The following is a 16370-nucleotide window of genomic DNA, read 5'->3' on the forward strand; positions in this document are numbered from 1 at the left end:
CCTTATGCAAAATTTGCACTGCTCAAGTGGTTGACTGAGTTTGGCGGTGCCAGTGTACAATCAAGCTCGGCGGTGCCAGTATAGGATCAAGTTTGGCGGTATATAATCGAACTCGTGGTACCATAGGATGTAACAGGATCGAGTTCAGCCATAGGATCGAGTTTTTGGCCATGGAATAGAAGTTGGTCGCAGGGATCAAATCCAAATATGAGATCGAGTTCAGCCATATCATCGAAGACCAGTCATCCTTAGACAGAAACATAGACCACGACATGACATATCCTGTTGCCAGACCATGTAGTACAGTGCGACTTTCTGGATGGCATCCTGTCGAGAAACTTGCAGGAAGTAGCGTTAATGAGTGATTGAAGGCAGAGTAGGTGATAGTGGGGATTGTAAATAAAATCTGAGTCGGATCCTTACTTATCAATGACCGGAAGATATGCTCGGCCGGTGGTGACTGAGGTCTTGACCCTTCCCAAGGGAGTTGTACCTTGTTCGTTTTGAGATCCGGTGGTCAAACTATTTCAGAATAGGAAAAGAGAAGGAGCAGGGTCGGAGCCGGGTAAGGCTGCGAGCTTCGGCGTCAGTTGCAGACAGCTAAAACCAACAGAGATAACGGCAGTTTCGAGCATCGGTCGAGGACACATGGCCAATGTTGACTTTGAAGAAAGGCCAAAATGCAGAATAGGTTTCAAGTGGGATTGAGGGATCATCCAGACCACCATTCACTACTGCCCGATCCCAACAACCGCCAGTGCTTAGCGCACATGCCCAGCACATGTCAGCAAATGCTGACGTGGCTCAAACATATGCGAACCACACCGGAAGGCGCCAGAATGAGAGGAGTGGAGGAGGGCGAGAAGGAGATGAGGGAGAGGTAAGTTTAAGTCTTGAGTACCTATGGAAATGAGGTAGTTAGCAGCATAAAAATGCACAATACATATTACACGCACCTCTGCAGCTTAGAGAAAGGTACCCACAATCCCTCGGCCGCGTTCAACACCATCAATCTCCAGTAAAATGTCACAGCTCATTCCAAGCACCACATCCCTTCGAGCTTCTGACAGACCGGCAGTGCCTGTTCGAAAAGTCGGCTCAATGTCGAGTAAGAGATGTTAGGACCTCAGAAGCGAAGAAGGATGGCACTGACTGCGTCTTGAGATGAATTGTTGAATCAGAAAATATGACAATGACAAGCAAATGTAGCGAAGCCATGGAGGACGAGTGCAACTCACAGTGGTGTGTGTGAGTTTTGTGTCTAGAATTTTTGAATAGATCAGCGCCATATACGTTGAGCGTATGCCTACAGCATCGACGTCTTCCTATCATTCTGCACTGCTATATAGTATTAAGCAATTTTTACGCATGAATGCAGAAACTATACCACCAGCTTAGAATTCGACATACTGTTAAATTAATGTGTCGAAACGACAAACAAGCTCACGGATCAGGAAAATGATGCTTGATAAGTAGGCCAATACATGGGCATATAAGGACAACACAGATTTCGCCAACCTTATAAGGTAAATATTGTCATACCGGGTTATCCGGTTTTCAGTGATGCAAGGACTATATGCCGCAAGGCCCTCTTCACTCCATTTCATTGGACATCCACAAAAAAACATTGCCAGTGAACGGACCCGCTGAGCGCCGTAGGACAAATAAAACAAGCACGTTACGTCATTGTCCTCCCATCAATTGATGGATGGCAAGGTGCGGATTCTTCACTGAGGCTGAATGAACTTCCGATATCGACGAGTTGGTGAGGGTGAAGACCCGCAATGTCGAGCTGATTGTCGGCCTGCGTCTCCTTGGTGCAGATAATATTGTCACCATTGTTCCTCCGTCCCTCTTTGATATTCCTGATGCCAACGTACTCTACAGAGCATAACCGTATCCAGACACGACAGCTGCTGTATCGCTATTCTGTGCGTAGCGCTCCGATCATCCTCAGTTTTGTACTCATTAGCCAGACGCTCGACATTGAGCTTGTGTTCTTGCAATCTCATCTAGATAACTTCGCGCTGCTCAATTCTGCTTCGATATTCTTTGCCGTATCTATTGAACTTTATGGTTGTCAGTACAAAGCATGGCAGATGACTTCAAGCGATGACGACTCAACGATCTTTCAGGAGGGTCTTAGACTCGAGCAACAGGATGCCCTGTCTGACCTGGATGAGGCCATCAAACTCTACGCTGCCGCCCTAGCACTGTGTCCCCCTGGCCATAATACTGAATTGGAGTATATCAACAGCCTTGCCACCAGCCTTAGTGACCGATTTCAGCAGCACGGAACCCTGTCTGAACTGGAAGATGTCATCGAGCTCCACAGAGCTACACTCATATTCTATCCACCTCACCATGCTCTTCGATCCAATTATATGAACAACCTTGCCGTCAGCCTTTGTGACAGATTTAGGCAGCAGGGCGCTCTGTCTGACTTGGACGAGGCCACCGAGTTCTACCGGGCAGCACTCGCACTGCGTTCCCCTGGCCATTCTCTGATTCATGTCTCAACGACTTTGCCAGCAGCCTTCCAACCGAATTCATGGAATGTGCCGCCCCATCTGACATAGGCGATTCGTATTTCTCTACCACCTTGACATCAACCCTGAAACCATGTTCAAGCAGTAGGGTACTTGGATGAGGCCTATGGGCTGTATATGCAGCTCTCAAAAATATCATCCAGTCTCTCGCCGATGAGGTACACCCGATGAACAGATCAAACACCGTTTTGCCTTGCTTACTGTATTCGTTCACATATGGCGCTTAGTTTGAGACTAATTCCCCGATCTCTTAAACATTTGTAGTGCCGAACTTATACTCTGTCGTGTCGGCATAAAGTATCATATAGTTTTCTTGAAACAAATTCAAGTGATTCTCGTACATATTATAAGAACGGAGCGTTTGATCCCGCAAAACCAATTCGCGTTGATACCATGTGCGCGCTCCACTCGAACTCCTTGCATATATTAGTTTACCTAGACCTTTCAACATACTTCAAAATCATATATGTTAAATAAATATCACGACGGATCCTCTCCACCAAATTTCTCCTCCTCATAGACCACTCGGCAAGCAATTTTCCTACACCGTACTGCAAGTTGGGACATGTACACGCTCCTGGAAGACAATCGAACTCATGCTAGTTTCTGCATCGGAGTCTGCCACGATTTTGGCGTGGTATTCTCGAACGCTAAGGATGAGGCGTGGTCCCAGCACAAACATCTGCACGACCAATAAAATTTGAAGAACACCACTGAGTGTCTGAACTGCAATAGAGTTCGAATTCTACAGAAATGATGAGCGGTGGTTACACGCAGATGAGTCGGCGACAGATCGGCGCACCAAGATTTCTGGAGAGAGATAGGTAAACTGGAGGCAGGAGACACCAACAAAGCTAATATGTACGAAACTTCAGCAGAAGAATATAACCGCATTCACATTACAAGCTCACATTGCAAAATAAAGAGCGTGAGATTGTATCAGCGCTCTGAAATAGTCCCCAGTGGTTGATCCTGTCGATGGGTCGAGTCGTCGCAGGTCACGGAAGTGTTTCACAGCAACCCAAACTGAAAGACACAGTGCGAGGAACTCCCAAACAGTGTTGAGCATCCAAATCATTGCAAAAAGAAGCTGATCGTTCCCTTCATATCCATAATTGCACATATACGTGCCAGTGAGTATCAATTCCTCTGGTGTTTGTTCAATGAGCCGTATTCTCCAAGTCAACAGGGGAAGCTTACCTCCTACAACATACTTGAGGTCTATTGCCGAGATCACTACGCAGGTAATGTTAACACCCAGAAATATAATAACAAGGAAGATGAGCATCGTTCTAGATCCCTGATACATGGCATGTAAGCGAGCAATCATGATGACTTGCTTGAGGTTTCAGCCGAGTTAATATCACAGAGGTGATGCAGCTGGGCAACTCACCGCCCAACATGGCAGCTACAACCACATATGTCCCATTCAGTGCGTAGTTCATAATATTGCCTAAGACACTCGATTAGTGAACACCCTCGTACTGGGATCAAACACTTAGACTCACACCTATCAAGCCATTACGTTGAGCCGAGTTAGTAAATGGTCAGAATCATACTCACCCCTGCATATGAGTGTATTCATTGAATAGGAATGAGATGGTTGTGGAATACTCACTGCATCTGTCAGCATGACCAATGGTATAGTTCCTGTGTGCCGACGGTCAGAAGAATCAAACACAGCACATATGACACACACGCAGAACATCGATACACTAATTGACAGAGATGAGCCATTAGCACAGTGCCGATTTTTTGGCCTCGACACATACAGAGTACGGTATTCCAATATAGCGTATCTTAAATATTTTGGAGTCAGCACAACCGTCAACCACGCTATAGCATAACATGAGGTACGAACAACCAAATACAGCAGTCATGAGAGACCAGCGTTGTTTCTGTCGCCAATTCATTGTTTTTCTTCTGATACGAGACTCTTGTTACTCCGAGTCACCCAGATCAGTTCAATCTAGTATGACACCTTTCTTAGCAAGTTTTGCGCTCGGACAACAATATAGACCCACCTCTTGTCCGAGTGTTAAGACTAGAAACATCATGAGAAGCGATTGTCAAACACTGTCCTGCTCACCCCAATCATATACCACCACAATGCCGGCGGCAACTGCGAAACCGCAAGTCAGCATTAAATCTGAATAGCTTAATGCAACAAACCTATCCAATAGCTGAAAAAAAAATTGCATTGATTATCGGCCACCAACCGGGATCGTTTGAGACGTAGGTCATGTTCGAGGAACGGGTGTGAGCAAGTGGCAGAAAGTTAGTGGTATACAACGACAGCGTTCGTGGTAGATATACCACCGTTCAGCCCTTGTATCACCAAAATCAGCATGATGGAGATACTAGATATTTGATTCCGTCCCGAGACCCCTGATTGGGTGAAATGGTGCTAAATGAAACAAAAAGCCGGTAAGATTCTGATTTCCAAATCAGTATTAGTACGCACGAGGAAAGTTCCAGTCATTGTCGGCAACTGCTGCAAGCTTACAAAATCGAAGTGTTCCCTATGAAATCATGTAGTCACCGATCTAATACAGGTCAAAGTGTGACGTGCGTGAAACAAGTATGTACACTCTCTTCGGTATCGCTAGCCGAGCCTGGGCCTGAGGCAGGTTTCAGGCGTAACAGCCTCTGATTACTCTTATGGAACAAGGCTATGATAGCACGTGACACAGTGTGGGTCGAATATCTCACCTTATCCGTTGCCTCCGAGTCGTACGCTTCAACTATTGGGCTATCAAAACGATGAATAAATATATGACAAGGATATAAAGTGAATCTGACATGCATCGTACATACTACACTTAGTAGTACTAGTAATGTGATAGCGATGTGATACCAACGTGATTATGTAATATTTGTTGAATTTTATTATGCATGAGTTGTGCGCTGTGTGTATCACCTATGCTGTAAAGTCTAATTATGAAACGGCCTGGGTCGACGTCCACCACTTGTTTCGCGTCACGGTTTGCAATGTATACTAGTGTCGGCTCCCTTTTGAATTCTCAATACACATACCAGCAGTACAACTATGGAATATACAAACCCTGCACCGATGAGGCGCAGCTTCGGGACGACTGTCGCTGGTCCAAGGAGAATGGACCTGGCTAGCCGGCCTATTCTCAATCATGATCAATCATACCGTGCTGATGCAGGATCAGATTACTTCTCTCATAACCATCCGACTGTTCAGCGACGTCAGTCAGCCAAGCAACTCATCGACAGATACGAGTCCATTTTGCAGGAACCATCAACTGCTCGTAGGCCACCAAGCGCAGCCCGTTTTCATGGTGTATCGTCCTCTCGCTCCATTGGCAAGGGTAAGAGAAGGTCTTTGAGTGCCTCGCTGCGCAATTTCCTGTCCGTCTTCCAGAAGGGAAGGAAAGGAAAGGACGGAGATGATCAAGAAGAAGACATTCCTACAGTTGTGGTCGACGCACCGAGCATGGGTCAGATCCCTCCAATGTACACTGAGAGCGCTCTTCTTCCTCATGATACAGGTAGCATGGCCCTTTCAGCGGGTAAAGTCTCTGCACTTCACTCCGATGCGCTGTTGTATCTTTCCATGTCATCATCTTCCACTACTTCGCCTATCCTGCCCACCTGGACATCCTGCGATATCACCTTGCATACCCTGCATATACTCATAACATGGTATACTACTCACGGCAATCCTTCCACTCATATCCTTCCACTAGATGGCTGCACCGACGTCCGTTCTATTTCTATGAACCGACTGGATCCTGATGAAAAGGCTCTTCTTCCGACCTCAACAGACCAGTCTGAGCCAAAGGTGTTCGAGCTTTTGTTCGAGGGCCGCCGAAGAGAAAAATTTGCGGCATCATCGAGTCAAGAACGAGCACGATGGGTCAGCGCCATATGGTATGATAATGCACAATCAGCAATGCAGATTGATGCGACAACTTTTACAGGGATGCGTTACTTCAAAGGCAGTCGCAGGGAACAACACGAGTACAGGCGTTAACGATACGGACAAATTTGGAGCGTAAAGGTCAAGAATACTTGCAGCCTCCGTCAGCATCAGAGTATCCTTCCTCCGAATACACTTCGTCCAGTGGTGTTGAATCCGAGACCTCGCTGACGACGGAGCAGTCTCTTCCTCCGACACCAAGCAGCAAATCACCTCTGTCCACTCAGTCTCCGGCTCGTTTCAGTCTACATGATTCGCCACGGAATCGTTCTCCCATGTCTCTCTTGCCTCCGCGACCTCCGCCACAAATATCACCATGGAGTCCTAGTCCCAAAAGTCACTCAATTGCCAAACTTGGAAATCTTTCCGTCGTCACACAACGGTTGGCACAGATTGATCAAACGAGCTCCCCAGGATCAGCAAGTAGTGATTCTACCATACCGCACTTACAGGGTGCTCAGACCATCCGGCCCATGCGTGCTCGCCGGGCGTTTGCGGAAATTCATAAGATCAAAGACGAAAGCTTTTCGAGCGACTCGCCGTTGAGCAGTGGTGGACCCAGCCCGCAACCGAGATCGCCGGCATCGATCGAGACATACTCTTCGCGGTCAAGAAGTGCTTTCGCTCGTAATGGGACATCTCTAACGCCTGCTCCGGCTTTTCCTGAGACACTGCGAGTTCTCGTGGAAGGTTTACCGATTCAATCTCCCTCGCCATCTACAGTGGATAAGGATCTGCAGGTGGTGCCCATTACGGACTCGATCAAAGAGGGCGCAGCAATGACTTTAGATCAGACGATAGGTATTAGCGAACAAATAGCTGTGTTACAACACGATATCCGACACCTTCCCAGTGAGCTGGCACCCTTGTTGGCTGACACCACACGTCAGTCTTCTACCGAAGCTAAAGAGGCCATCACTTCTGCGATACAAGCATTGGTTGCTAGGGTAGAGGAGATTCAGCAGCAGGGCTCCTCCAGCACTGTCCAGCTGCAGGGAAACTCCATTATGAAGATCCTGGACGTCATGCAGACGCAGTTGAAATCGAGTCTTCCTCGCGTTCTCGAAAAACTCGATACGATCCATGACAATCAAGAGCGAGAGATGTCGACGTCACACGCGAACATCACCATGAAGAATCTGAGGCCTCCTTTTTCTACACCGACTTCACCGGCGGATGGTTCCAAACCCTGTCTGAACGTGGATCTCTCGGATATATATGCGAAGCTGAATGAGCTCGCCTCACTTTACAAGACTGGTAATACCCCGTCGAGCCCCACTGTAGGAAGCCCTCGAGAAAATGCAGAACCCCCAGAGAAGCTAGCACGTGACCTGTTAGACGACAAGGTTCGTTTATTCTCAATCACGCGGTTTCATTGGCTGAACTTTCACAAGTTGAAAGTTATCCTGGATTACCTGAATGCGGATGAAGAACAAAAAAAAGTGCAGCTCGAACAGCAGGCCGATAGTGTCCGCTATCTGAACGAACTAAATTCGGTTAGCTCAAGAGCGTAAAGTGTGCATTGCTACTGACAACTTTTCACCAGTGGCTGGATGCATTTGTCAGCACAGGCACCACGCAGATACAGGTTGTCGCAACTGGTGTTGAACAAATTTGTAAACAACTAGGTATCAGCACATCCGAAGAGCTTTCAAGCACCAACCTGAGTGGACAGGTGCAACAACTGCTAGAGGCGGCGCGGAGTCAAGTGCACAATGAAGAAGACTTGCGATCAACAGTCCACGAGTTGATCCAGGTCGTTCAAGAACATCTCACTCATGGAGATGAGCGACGCAAAGCACTTGGTTTGTTTGTCTAGTTGTCTTTGTGGCGTCAGTGGTTAATTGGCGACATATCTTAGTGACGGACTCGGTAATGGAAATCATCAATCGTCAAAGAGCAGACCAGGAGCAAATGCTGCGAGCGTTGTCGAGCGGTAAGCGGTCTCCTTTACCCGGAAAAATTTGTCTGACATATGCATATGTTAGAACTGACGGAGGAGATCCGAGGGGAACGACTGCGATTCGTGGAAGCGATGAAAGAGGCCACAGCAATTAATGTACAAGGCGTGTTTTCCTTTTGTCCTCACGGTCCTTCATTGACGGTGTTCTGATGAGCAGCTCACGTTGAACATTTCAAGGCTGAATTGGGTCGTGAAGTCGCAGTAATGACACAAGATGTTGGGAGGCTGCACAAAGAGAAGCAAGCGATCGAACAGCAAATTGCAGACCTATTCGCATTCTACTCCAAGCAAAAGCAGGAATCCGAGGTGTGTCCCGTCCATCTCCTTTTGGCTTGATAATTTTTTGTTCTTGAAATTGCAGGCCCCCTATCGGCGTGTACTTCCAAGGTCTTCGGGTCACAAAAATGTTCAGAATATAGCTGCCTCAGAATCACCACAGCGACGTCCGTTACCTAATCCTGAAAACCACGGTGTTGATGCTGTTAGGTTTCAGAGGCGCGATCCTCGGAGTAGGATCAGAGCTGAGTAAGTGGGGCATTGAGATGGGAGCGGAGAACGATCTATGTTGAACAGTGATCTATGTAGAAACAAGCGAGCGTTTGATGGATATGCCAATATAAATTAGTAATGTTAAGCCCCCACCTGCATAGGCACCACTGACACGATTAGTTTATCACGGCCGCGCGCGCGATAAACGACAAGGCCTCGTCCCAACCCATTCTCTCCCGCTCCTTTCCCAGAGCTCCGCCTCTGCGAACTTCCTCAGCATCAATGACTTTCCAGTCATCGTATTGGGTGACCATGCCGTCTTTAATTCCATGGGCAATCTCTGCTGGTAATGCATCAAGATCTGGACGACGATTGAGCAGTTCATCTGGTGCGATTTCCATTTCTGGCGAGGGTGGTGCAGCAGTCGTTACCGCTTCTGATGAAGGTGCTATGTCAGAGAGAATAGTGCCTGCGACCGCATATGCATCGATCATAGTTGACGCAAGCACACCCTTAGCACCATTGGCCGCCCATCCGGAAGCATACATATTTTTCAAGGCTGAACCATCGGGAGAAGTAATACGCCCTGCGGATGAACGAAGGTGGCGCAGAGCAGGATCAAAGAAAGTCGTTTCTGGATCTGCATGAAATCCGAGGGAGGTTACGACAAGAGAAGTAGGAAGAGTTGATGTCTCGCCAGTAGGCACTGCACGATGAGTGGCAGGATCAAGACGGGTGTGAGCAAGGGTAAGATTCGCCATATCTAACGCTGAAGCACTTGATGGAAGAGTAAGACTAGCGGGAGAGCGGTAAAAATGGAGTGACCAGGATTTGGGCGTCGATCCTGGTCGATTCTTGGATCCCTTCTGGAGTAGCTCGAGCGTGCGCCGCTGCTGGCGTGTTAATGCGACACCTGATGGGGGTGTAAGTAAAGTGGGTTCGATAGGAACCATCGATGCCTCTGGAAGATTGATCATCTCCCGAAGCTCTTTAGTGGTGAATGCAGCCTCCAGAGGTCCCCGCCTTCCAACTATGGAGACATGCTTGACGGTAGAACGGGAGAGAACTTCGAGAACATGCTCTGGTACATCATATTGACGAAGTACTGAGGGGGAAGTCAAAAGAATACGTGCAATGTCCAGCGACACGTTTCCCTGTCCAATTAATGTGAGGTGTGTTATCTCGTCAAGCGCGGGGGGTGGCGGCTGGGATGGGTGTTGTGTATACCAATGGACCAGGGACAATGCAGGTATGCAGTAAACAGACGGAGAGATTGCAGGGTGCAAGGTGGGCATGGTACATCCTGTCGCGAACAGTAAGTGGGAGTAATTGTTGAGTATGGAGGTCAGGGGTAAATGAAGCGCGTGAGGAATAGAATGAAGGGGCGTGCTGCCGACATTTACGTTTCCAAAGAAACGGAAACGCGGGTCAGTTGCAGTAGCATCGAATTTGTTCGTGCAATTCTAAGGGTCTCCTCAGTGATTAGCGAGAGACATGAAGAAATCCAGCTCACCTTGACCTCTGGATGATCTGGTGCAACGCCATAGCGGACGAGACCATGAGGTGCCCACAGTCGGTCGTACATGTGTACCCTCAGTGGTGGAGACATTGGATCCTTCAGTGGAAGGAGAGAGAGCAGGCGCGAGGCTACATAAAAAGCAGATGGCCCTCCACCGATTATAGCTAATTTCACCGGAGGTGGCATGGTCCAAAGGACCAGGAAGGATTAAAAGAGCCTGTAAGAAAAAGATAAATGAGCGTTTGATGAACGTGAGTGCGAATGACACCAACCGTGACCGACGCGGCGGCCGCCAGTAGCGCCTCAAATTGGCCGTACTTGAAGCTTGACTCATCAGTCGCGATTCATGCAGGCCACACTCAGTGTTGCCGCTCTCAAACGTTTGCTCCAACCTTAATATTGCATTTTACAGAGCTCACTCGGTTCCAGCGTTCATTAGGGCACTGACATGTCTGTCGAGATATGGCGATGATGTTGTCATATCGGCAAACCCAGAACAGCTCTCTTTAAGCGCAACTAATTCTTCACTCTCTGCATACTGTTGCTTCAAGTATGGGCGCAGGTTCTTTTCCAGATATAAATTCAGAGATGGCGTGGCACAAGACGATGTCCAGGACGTGAAAGGACAGTTGCTCGCTAAGGTATGTCTGTTTTATTGCCCAACCGCGTTCCGTGACAGACTGTTTAGAAACATAGACATTTCTTTCCATCATTAAACATAGAACTATCGAGAAGACATTGGAACGCTGCGAATTCATAATCGTTGAAGCAACGGATCTATATGACCAGCATGAGCCAGACGAGGACCAGGATACATTAGAGAGCAGATTGATAATTCGATTGCACTGTAAACATGGTATGTACGAAATCTACTCCACGTGCACAGACATGTAAAAGTCTCCGCAGGCATCGTAAAGACTCACCGACTACCACTCTTGATCCCTACATCATTGCTTTTACCGGGTACCTCAGACCCTTCGACTGAATCCCATCTTACAATAGGTCCACGCGCAATAAAAGACATAACGGAGCATTTCCCAAATGCTCGAGGGGCGAAGGGTGATCCTCAACTTGTATGGACCTTTGGAGATACCGACGTTGAGGTGAAGAGCCTCGAGTCCTCTATTGACACTAGAGGTGGGAATGCCTAATCCAGATGGTGGACTGCTCATACTATCTCCCAAATCAGGTAAAGCTCAACTATCAACAGAGCTGACAATCAGCGCGGATGAGTTCGATGTCTATGACGTCTATGCAACCCCAACTATCATCTCTTTTCACCTGCGAGAGTTCAATGCATGTCACCACAGTTAATGTCCACTTCTTACAGTCTCTGACTTTTCTTATCTGACAGGCCACAATTGCTTTCGCGGAATCCATGGGTCTCTGCCTAGATCTACGGTTCACGGATTCTGTGGCCCCTCTCTTCATCGACGTCGAAAGCGAAGAGTCAGAGTGTCTTTTTGTCATATCTACCTCGCAATACGGTGGTTCAGCCGCACCTCCATCGTCAAACTCTACTCAACACAACACACACAAACGTCCTTCTCCGAGCGATGATGGTAAAGGCAGTTCGAGACAGCGAAGCGAAACACCGAGAATAAAGAAACCAATGAAAGCCGTGCAGCGTATGGATGTGCGTACACCTGATGTAACTGCTACTTCAAAAGCACAAAACGATGCACGATCAATGCCACCACCATCTTATATTCCTCAGCACACGTCAGGCTCTCCGCTGAATCAAATGCCGCCTCTTCCTTCGCCGTCTTGGAATCTTCCGCCTGATCCATCCCATGGAGTTACGGTGCAACTCGAGCCTCTTTTCTACCCTCAGTCTTCTCAGTTATTATCGGATGGGCCAAGCGGGAGCCCTGAAGTGGGTCGAGCTAAAGCACGGGATCGGACTCCATTATTTTATCCCCTTTCACAACTTTCTCAGGCAGACAAGGAGGTGATACGCGCATCTGGTTTGGGTATCGAGGACATGAACCAGGATGAACTAACGGAAATGCTCGAAGGAGAGGGCGAAGAAGTTGGCTTTGAGTTCGCTGCGTCTCAGAGTCTTACCAACATGGAAGATGCAGATTCAACTATGCTTTCTGTGGATGATGATCCTGAAAGCTTTGAGCTTGTTGAAGACATCGGCACTGAACTTGGGCCAACGCAGGACGACGTCGGAGGCAGGAAGAAGGTATGTTTTGTCATCCTATGGAGGGCTGGGTGCTAACCCATTGTCTACCTCAGGTGTTTCAGCCTCTGTTTGAAGATTAATTTCGACACACATAACATGTCAGGATTTTGTTCATCCTTTGTTGTTGTGTTTACTACTTATGATTTTCCTGACACACTGTGGTGGGAGAGGGTTTTGTAGAAAATAAATGTCAATGTCATATATGCCTTCCCTTAAGATTCGGTTTATAATACAGTTACGTAATTAACAGATAAGCAGGGCCCGAACTCAAACCGAACCGAACGTAATTGCGAAAAGTTTTAGGTAGCCATTGCTGCCCGAGCCCGATTATGAGGCTGCCACTAGACCATCAACATGCACAGAGTCATTCTGAAATTCCGTGGTCAACCTAGCTGGCGCAGCTCACGTTCCTTCCTTCCCTCCCAAAAGCCGTTCGTTCGTCATAATAATACTGACCTGCATAAGCGCCTGGCCTCATCTGACGCGCCCCAGCGTCCTCAAGAAAAGTCTTGGCTTTGGTATCCGGGGACTCTTCTAGCGCTCACTGGTGTAGGGTACTATGCATATGAGAATCACCAGCCTTCCCGACATGCTGTATTGGCGACTTTACGGTGCTCACGACTTGCGCGTAAGGTTTTACCGCGACAAATTGATGTTCAAAAACACTCAATAGTAACGCACAGGGGCTGCAATATCCGGAGCAATTGATTACAAGCTTACTCTTGCGCGCACCTATACTTCTGAGGAAGAGAGGCTTGAAGCAGTCTCACAATGTCATGTTCGGAGCGCTACGAAGGTGCTGAATGCTCTGTTGGCTAATGGAGGTTTGTTCCAATACGCTGGTCGCGCAATGGACCTCATAGCTGAAATGACGAATTTTAACCAGGCATCTACATCAAATTGGGACAACATATCGCGTCGCTGTACGTTCGGATTTGTGTCGATATACCTTGCAGATTTTAATCACTTGAGAACAGAATTGTACTACCAAAAGAATGGACCAGCACCATGGCCCCGCTTCAAGATAGGTGCGACGCCACTCCATACGAGGGTATTGCAGCACTATTCTTGTCAGATATGGGACAAACTATAGGCGAGCTTTTCGACGATTTCGACCCGATTCCTATTGGTGTTGCAAGTTTGGCTCAGGTTCATGTGGGACATCACAAGGCATCGGGTAGAAAGGTTGCAGTGAAGGTGTGTGCCGACAATTTGTGCTGGTTTGAGGTGCTTACCTTGGTTGAAGGTTCAACATCCTCACCTAGTTGAATTTTTCAACATTGACATCAATATGGTCCAGTCTACTTTGGGTATGAGTGTTCGTTCTTTAGAGCCCAACTCCACTTACAGTTTGTTATAGGCTGGATCAAGTACTGGTTCCCGGAATTCGAATTTACCTGGTTAGGTGAGGAAATGCGGGAGAACCTCCCGAGAGAAATGGATTTTGTGCACGAAGCTCGCAATACAGCTCGTGTGGTCGCTGATTTTGAAAATATCAAGACGTCATTATACATACCCGAGGTCATATCTGCGAACAAACGAGTTCTCATCATGGAGTATATTCAGGGAGGCCGTGTAGACGACCTTGCATACCTTTCACAGCACAACATTGACAGGAATAAAGTCGCGCTAGAGCTTACGCGAATCTTCAATCGAATGGTGTTTATGAACGGGTGGTTCCATGCGGTGAGGTGTTTTACAAACAGTTGAGCCAGGTCTGACTCGGGTTTCCTACAGGATCCTCACCCTGGTAAGTGAATTTCTTTCTATGTGTTTAGCTTGACTGACGTAGTGCAGGTAACTTGTTGATACGGCCTGCTTCTAAATCATCCAACTCGCCCTATAACTTTGAGATCGCACTTCTGGACCATGGATTGTACTTTGATCTTGAACGAGAACTTCGTGTCAACTACAGCAGGTTGTGGTTATCGCTCATTGCTCGCTCGTCGCCGACTGTCGACGCTGACCGTCGGAAGTATGCAGCATTAGTCGGGGACATCACGTCTGATTTGGTAAGGGTTTGATTTTTTTTTTTGGTGGAGCAAAGCATGTCATGATGTATTTATCAACAGTATCCTGTTTTCGAGGCAGCAATCACTGGCAAGCCCCTATGCTGATAGATGTTCCTCTATTGACTGTTTTCATTAGGCCGACTGTCACCCGATGGTATAATTGAAGCAGATGACGGACCCAAGAGCGACACCCAGCGAGCCACAGGCATGCTCGACATGGCTTCCCAGATCGAAGAGGAAATGGAACTAGTTCGCAATACTGTTGCCCCAGGGGACATATTGGTATCCGTACTCGATGTCCTGCGCAGATTGCCTAGGCGCGTGCTGATGGTCATGAAGCTCAACGACCTGGCGAGGTAGGTTCTATCACCTTCTCAAAATTTGCCACCAATCAACCACTCCCGTAGACACTTGGATCATTCACTGGCAACGACTCATTCCAGCGTTGGTGTCATTTTTTTTACTTCATGGTTATATCTTAACACAGACATAATAGGTCAGGATATTCCTCATCACGTCAAAGTACTGCATGAAAGCAGTATGGCAAGATGAGAAGAACCGCTTCCGCGAGGGTGGACTTGGGCTAGGATCCTTCTTGGGTAGCGCTTGGTGCGTTGAATCCTTTGCGTTGACCACACACACTTGATTACATCCACCTGCAGGGTATTCGCAACTGAGTATTCCAAAATCACATTCATTGAATTGATGATGGATTGGCAAGCTTCGCTGGTAAAGTCGAGCGCGTGGTTGCGTGGGTTTTATTCAAGAGGACTAGCGGGAGCGCACGATGCGGCAGCTGGTCTTTACTAGTCAAATTTATGATACATATACAATTAGAAGGTTGTTACTGTCGTGACAGATAGGGTTTTAGACGTTATTTCTTGATATCAAAGAAAGAGTCGATGGTGTTGATACTCTTTTTCAGACAAGCCCACTGCAAGGTGTTACTTGGGACAACTTAGAGATACAAACGGTGGACTAACCTGATCCGCATTCAAGCTAATGCCTTTCTTTCCTGGCTTTTCGTCCTCCTTGTCCTTACCATAAAATTCACGAATGTCAACAAGAATCTTGCCTGCTTTTTGTGAGCAACATCGTTGTATGTAGACGCAAACTATTGCAGTTCACCTTTGAACTCACGGACAGTTACGCGTTTCTTTTGACCCAGCTGAACATATCTTTCACCCTCAGAACTGGTAAAGACCTCCACATCATTGTCATGGGTCGACCTTTTCTTCGAGCCTGTTGGGGACTGACGACCAGTGGCGGAATCAGGGGTTCAAGTACAGCGGTTGTAAAAAAGCGCGTACTTGGTTGTCTGAATGACCAATTTTTGGCTTCTTGATAGTCAAAGGTTGCTCAGTTGCCTTTGAAGCCTGTTTTGTCTTCGTTGAAATCATCGACGAGCATGATATCACAAACACGGTACTTGGCTTGCCTTAGTTTTGATTTTTGGCTGGTCGTCTTCAGAGTGATCGTAGTCTTTGTCTTCGTCGTCGCTTGAGCTCTTTCGCTTGGGCATGAACGTGTTAGACGGTGTTGAAGTGTTGAATATGTAATTGGAAAATATTCGGCTTAACCGTTTTGCTAGAACGCGTCGTTCAACTTATTAATGAGGATGTGGCTGAAGACGCGTTCGTGGGAAACACCTTCCTGGTATATTGTTAGACATGTTACGTCGTCAACTCCCCTCCATTT

At 47.5% G+C, this 16370-nt stretch overlaps 6 protein-coding genes across 6 annotated transcripts; 4 read left to right on the forward strand and 2 right to left on the reverse strand.

Annotated features, from left to right (window-relative positions):
- Positions 1 to 2144: 2144 nt before the first annotated feature.
- Positions 2145 to 2501, forward strand: F5891DRAFT_890217 (uncharacterized protein; the record flags this gene model as incomplete). The annotated part of the gene is made up of 1 exon (XM_041373278.1): positions 2145 to 2501. A coding segment is annotated over one exon (357 nt), but the record flags the coding sequence as incomplete, so codon positions are not given.
- Positions 2502 to 5497: 2996 nt separating this feature from the next.
- Positions 5498 to 9058, forward strand: F5891DRAFT_661355 (uncharacterized protein). Its single transcript, XM_041372681.1, has 8 exons — positions 5498 to 6449; positions 6500 to 7844; positions 7893 to 7994; positions 8045 to 8303; positions 8360 to 8434; positions 8487 to 8564; positions 8619 to 8767; positions 8823 to 9058. Exons 1-8 carry the CDS (start codon positions 5599 to 5601, stop codon positions 8988 to 8990), a joined length of 3027 nt encoding a protein of 1008 aa, XP_041221101.1. The 5' UTR covers positions 5498 to 5598; the 3' UTR covers positions 8991 to 9058.
- A 68-nt stretch (positions 9059 to 9126) lies between these two features.
- F5891DRAFT_960012 (uncharacterized protein) lies at positions 9127 to 10655 on the reverse strand (the record flags this gene model as incomplete). Its single annotated transcript, XM_041375696.1, has 2 exons — positions 9127 to 10413; positions 10464 to 10655. 2 exons carry the CDS (start codon positions 10653 to 10655, stop codon positions 9127 to 9129), a joined length of 1479 nt encoding a protein of 492 aa, XP_041221102.1.
- A 160-nt stretch (positions 10656 to 10815) lies between these two features.
- Positions 10816 to 12740, forward strand: F5891DRAFT_1194058 (Rad9-domain-containing protein; the record flags this gene model as incomplete). The annotated part of the gene is made up of 7 exons (XM_041367874.1): positions 10816 to 10849; positions 10899 to 11110; positions 11166 to 11325; positions 11376 to 11606; positions 11659 to 11717; positions 11824 to 12660; positions 12714 to 12740. The coding sequence occupies 7 exons, from the start codon at positions 10816 to 10818 to the stop codon at positions 12738 to 12740; spliced, it is 1560 nt and encodes a 519-aa protein (XP_041221103.1).
- Positions 12741 to 13014: 274 nt separating this feature from the next.
- F5891DRAFT_1130564 (ABC1 family-domain-containing protein) lies at positions 13015 to 15482 on the forward strand (the record flags this gene model as incomplete). Its single annotated transcript, XM_041364550.1, has 13 exons — positions 13015 to 13095; positions 13153 to 13288; positions 13344 to 13484; positions 13547 to 13583; positions 13638 to 13857; positions 13907 to 13970; positions 14021 to 14351; positions 14453 to 14672; positions 14733 to 14760; positions 14809 to 15028; positions 15080 to 15116; positions 15169 to 15281; positions 15335 to 15482. The coding sequence occupies 13 exons, from the start codon at positions 13015 to 13017 to the stop codon at positions 15480 to 15482; spliced, it is 1776 nt and encodes a 591-aa protein (XP_041221104.1).
- Positions 15483 to 15546: 64 nt separating this feature from the next.
- On the reverse strand, positions 15547 to 16194 carry F5891DRAFT_1194060 (transcriptional Coactivator p15-domain-containing protein; the record flags this gene model as incomplete). Its single annotated transcript, XM_041367875.1, has 5 exons — positions 15547 to 15606; positions 15656 to 15747; positions 15801 to 15924; positions 15983 to 16048; positions 16102 to 16194. 5 exons carry the CDS (start codon positions 16192 to 16194, stop codon positions 15547 to 15549), a joined length of 435 nt encoding a protein of 144 aa, XP_041221105.1.
- Positions 16195 to 16370: the final 176 nt, after the last annotated feature.

The sequence above is a fragment of the Suillus fuscotomentosus genome (genome assembly GCF_016647785.1).
Source record: "Suillus fuscotomentosus strain FC203 chromosome Unknown F5891scaffold_65, whole genome shotgun sequence".
Classification (NCBI taxonomy): domain Eukaryota; kingdom Fungi; phylum Basidiomycota; class Agaricomycetes; order Boletales; family Suillaceae; genus Suillus; species Suillus fuscotomentosus.

Excerpts from the sequence above, each read along its gene's own strand:
- F5891DRAFT_661355 (XM_041372681.1), top strand. The coding sequence starts at position 5,599 with ATGGAATATACAAACCCTGCACCGATGAGGCGCAGCTTCGGGACGACT. Across the intron at positions 7,845-7,892 it reads GTGACCTGTTAGACGACAAG|TTGAAAGTTATCCTGGATTA; the intron begins GTTCGTTTATTC and ends AACTTTCACAAG. Across the intron at positions 8,435-8,486 it reads GCTGCGAGCGTTGTCGAGCG|AACTGACGGAGGAGATCCGA; the intron begins GTAAGCGGTCTC and ends TGCATATGTTAG.